Source organism: Sinocyclocheilus rhinocerous, unplaced genomic scaffold (genome assembly GCF_001515625.1).
Source record: "Sinocyclocheilus rhinocerous isolate Xijiao unplaced genomic scaffold, SAMN03320098_v1.1 scaffold293, whole genome shotgun sequence".
In the NCBI taxonomy this organism is placed as follows: domain Eukaryota; kingdom Metazoa; phylum Chordata; class Actinopteri; order Cypriniformes; family Cyprinidae; genus Sinocyclocheilus; species Sinocyclocheilus rhinocerous.
In genome coordinates this window covers 103,708-106,124 of record NW_015643297.1, presented here as the reverse complement: position 1 = coordinate 106,124, position 2,417 = coordinate 103,708, and the positions used below count along the sequence as shown (strand labels likewise).

Here is a 2,417-nt window from a genome sequence, read left to right as displayed (position 1 = left end):
GATCTCAATCCCATAGAGAACCTGTGGTCAGTCCTGAAAAGGCGAGTGGACAAGCAGAAGCCCACGAATTGTGATCAACTCCGAGGACTAATAAGGCAAGAATGGATCGCCATCAGTCAGGATTTGGCCCAGAAGCTAATATCCAGCATGCCAGAGCAAATTGCAGTGGTTATGAAGAACAAGGGTCATCACTGTAAATATACTGTAAATACTCATTGTATTTTTTTGCCAATAAAAGCCTTAAACCTTATGATATGCTTATTATTTTTTCAGTATACCATAGACACGTGGAAAAATAATCTACAAATACTGAAGCAGCAAACTTAGCAACACACAAAATTTATGTCACTGCCAAAACTTTTGGCCACGACTGTATATTAATGACAATATGGGACAAATATATTGTAATTTAGTGGCGGCAGGAGCTGCGCGCTGCCGGTACATGTACAGTCAGACAAAACAATGTGCACAGTTATCAAAGACGCGAGTGCGCGTACAGTCATGGAAAACGATGTGTTAGGCAGTTAAAGACGTCGCGTCTTGGGAACCAATGTGCTCAGTAATTAAAGAGGCAGGGCGGTGTTTCTGTTATTTGGTTGGTTCTGAATAAGAACCGGTTCTCAATTCCCAACCCTAAACAGGACGCAAACTTCAAATAATACATTCTTACATTATTTATATAATAATATATTTTTTTATCTATTTTTATTTATATAAAATTACATTTTTAATATATATAAAAAATATATAATTTATTATTATTCCAAACAGAAGTTCAAAAGCATCATATCATGTTGCTAATATTAATTACAGAGTCTAAAACGATTTTGCCTGCTTAAAATCCAGTGTGAGCATCCCTTCAGACATTATTGATGGTATCACAGAGACAGTAGCATGAACTCACTGGCAATTACAAACTCGTCCGGAAGCTCCGCGGCCAGTTTTTCACTGGCAGCATCAGCGATTGGTCCAAACAGCACAACCGGCCTTCGGAATCCCGCTATGGGAGAAGACAAAGCTTACGATCAGGGTTTCACAGCAGAGGAAATCTGTTTTAGCCTTACTAAAATACAAAATGGTTTATATTAATGGTAACTAGATAAAAAAGTTCGTCAAGACAAACTTTAAGTTGGCTCGAGAAAGCCGGACTAGAAAGTTTGAAAAAGATTGAAAAGACTGAAAAGTTTAAGTTTAAAATTTTTTAAGTTTGATGGTTTTCAGTCTGAAATAGTTTGAAGTTTAAAGAAGTTTTAGATAGATAGATAGATAGAAATAGTCAGATGATAGATAGATAGAAGTTTGAAAATTTAGATAGATTAGATAGATGTTGATAACATGTTTCTAGCATGATTAGCATGTTTTTAGCATGATTATCCTGTTACTATCATATTGCTGGCAGGATTAGCAATTTACTAGCGTGTAGCTAGCATGTTGCTAGCATGTTTCTAACATGATTAGCATGCTACTAGCATGTTGCTAGCAAGATTAGCAAGTTACTAGCATGTTCCTAGCATGATTAACATGCTACTAGCATGTCGCTAGCATAATTAGCAGGTTACTAACATGTCGCTTGCATGTTTCTAGCATGATTAGCATGTTACTAGCATGATTAGCAAGTGACTGGCATGTCGCTAGCATGATTAGCATTTACTAGCATGTCGCTAGCATGTTTCTACCATGATTACCAAGTGACTAGCATGTCGCTAGCATGATTAGCAAGTCACTAGAATGTCACTAACATGTTTCTAGCATGTTACTAACAAGTCGTTAACATGATTAGCAAAGTTACTAGCATGTCGCTAGCATGATTAGCATGATACTAGCATTTTGCTAGCATAATTAGCAAGTGACTAGCATGTTTTAGCATGATTCGCAAGTGACTAGCATTACGCTAGCATGATTAGCAAGTTACTAACATGTTGCTAGCATTTTTCTAGCATGATTAGCATGCTACTAGCATGTTGCTAGCATGATTAACAAGTGACTAGCATGTCGCTAGCATGTTTCTAGCTTGATTAGCAAGTGACTAGCATGTCTCTAGCATGATTAGCAAGTTACTAGTTTCTTGCTAGCATGTAGCATGATTAGCAAGTTACTAGCATGTTGCTAGCATCATTAGCAAGTGACTAGCATGTCTCTAGCATGATTAGCAAGTTACTAGTTTCTTGCTAGCATGTTGCTAGCATGATTAAAGTGACTAGCATGTTGCTAGCATGATTAGCCCGGTTTGCTATGCGGTTGCTAGGGTACCCGGGGTGGTTGCTATGGTGTTGCTATGTGGTCGTTAAGGTACTCGGGGTGGTTGCTAGGGTGTTGCTATGCGGTCGCTAGGGTACTCGGGTGGTTGCTAAGGTGATGCTATGCGGTTGCTAGGGTACCCTGGGTGGTTGCTAAGGTGTTGCTATGCGGTTGCTAAG

General features: G+C 38.7%; 1 protein-coding gene across 4 annotated transcripts in view; it reads right to left on the bottom strand.

Annotated features, from left to right (window-relative positions):
• Positions 1 to 2,417, bottom strand: part of LOC107757293 (tight junction protein ZO-2-like) — a 79,353-nt gene that overhangs the window by 5,257 nt on the left and 71,679 nt on the right. For all 4 annotated transcript variants that reach the window (XM_016574734.1, XM_016574735.1, XM_016574733.1 and 1 more), the window contains exon 15: positions 905 to 1,000. In XM_016574734.1, coding sequence (XP_016430220.1) covers positions 905 to 1,000 — 96 coding nt within the window. The remainder of the gene's footprint in view (positions 1 to 904; positions 1,001 to 2,417) is intronic.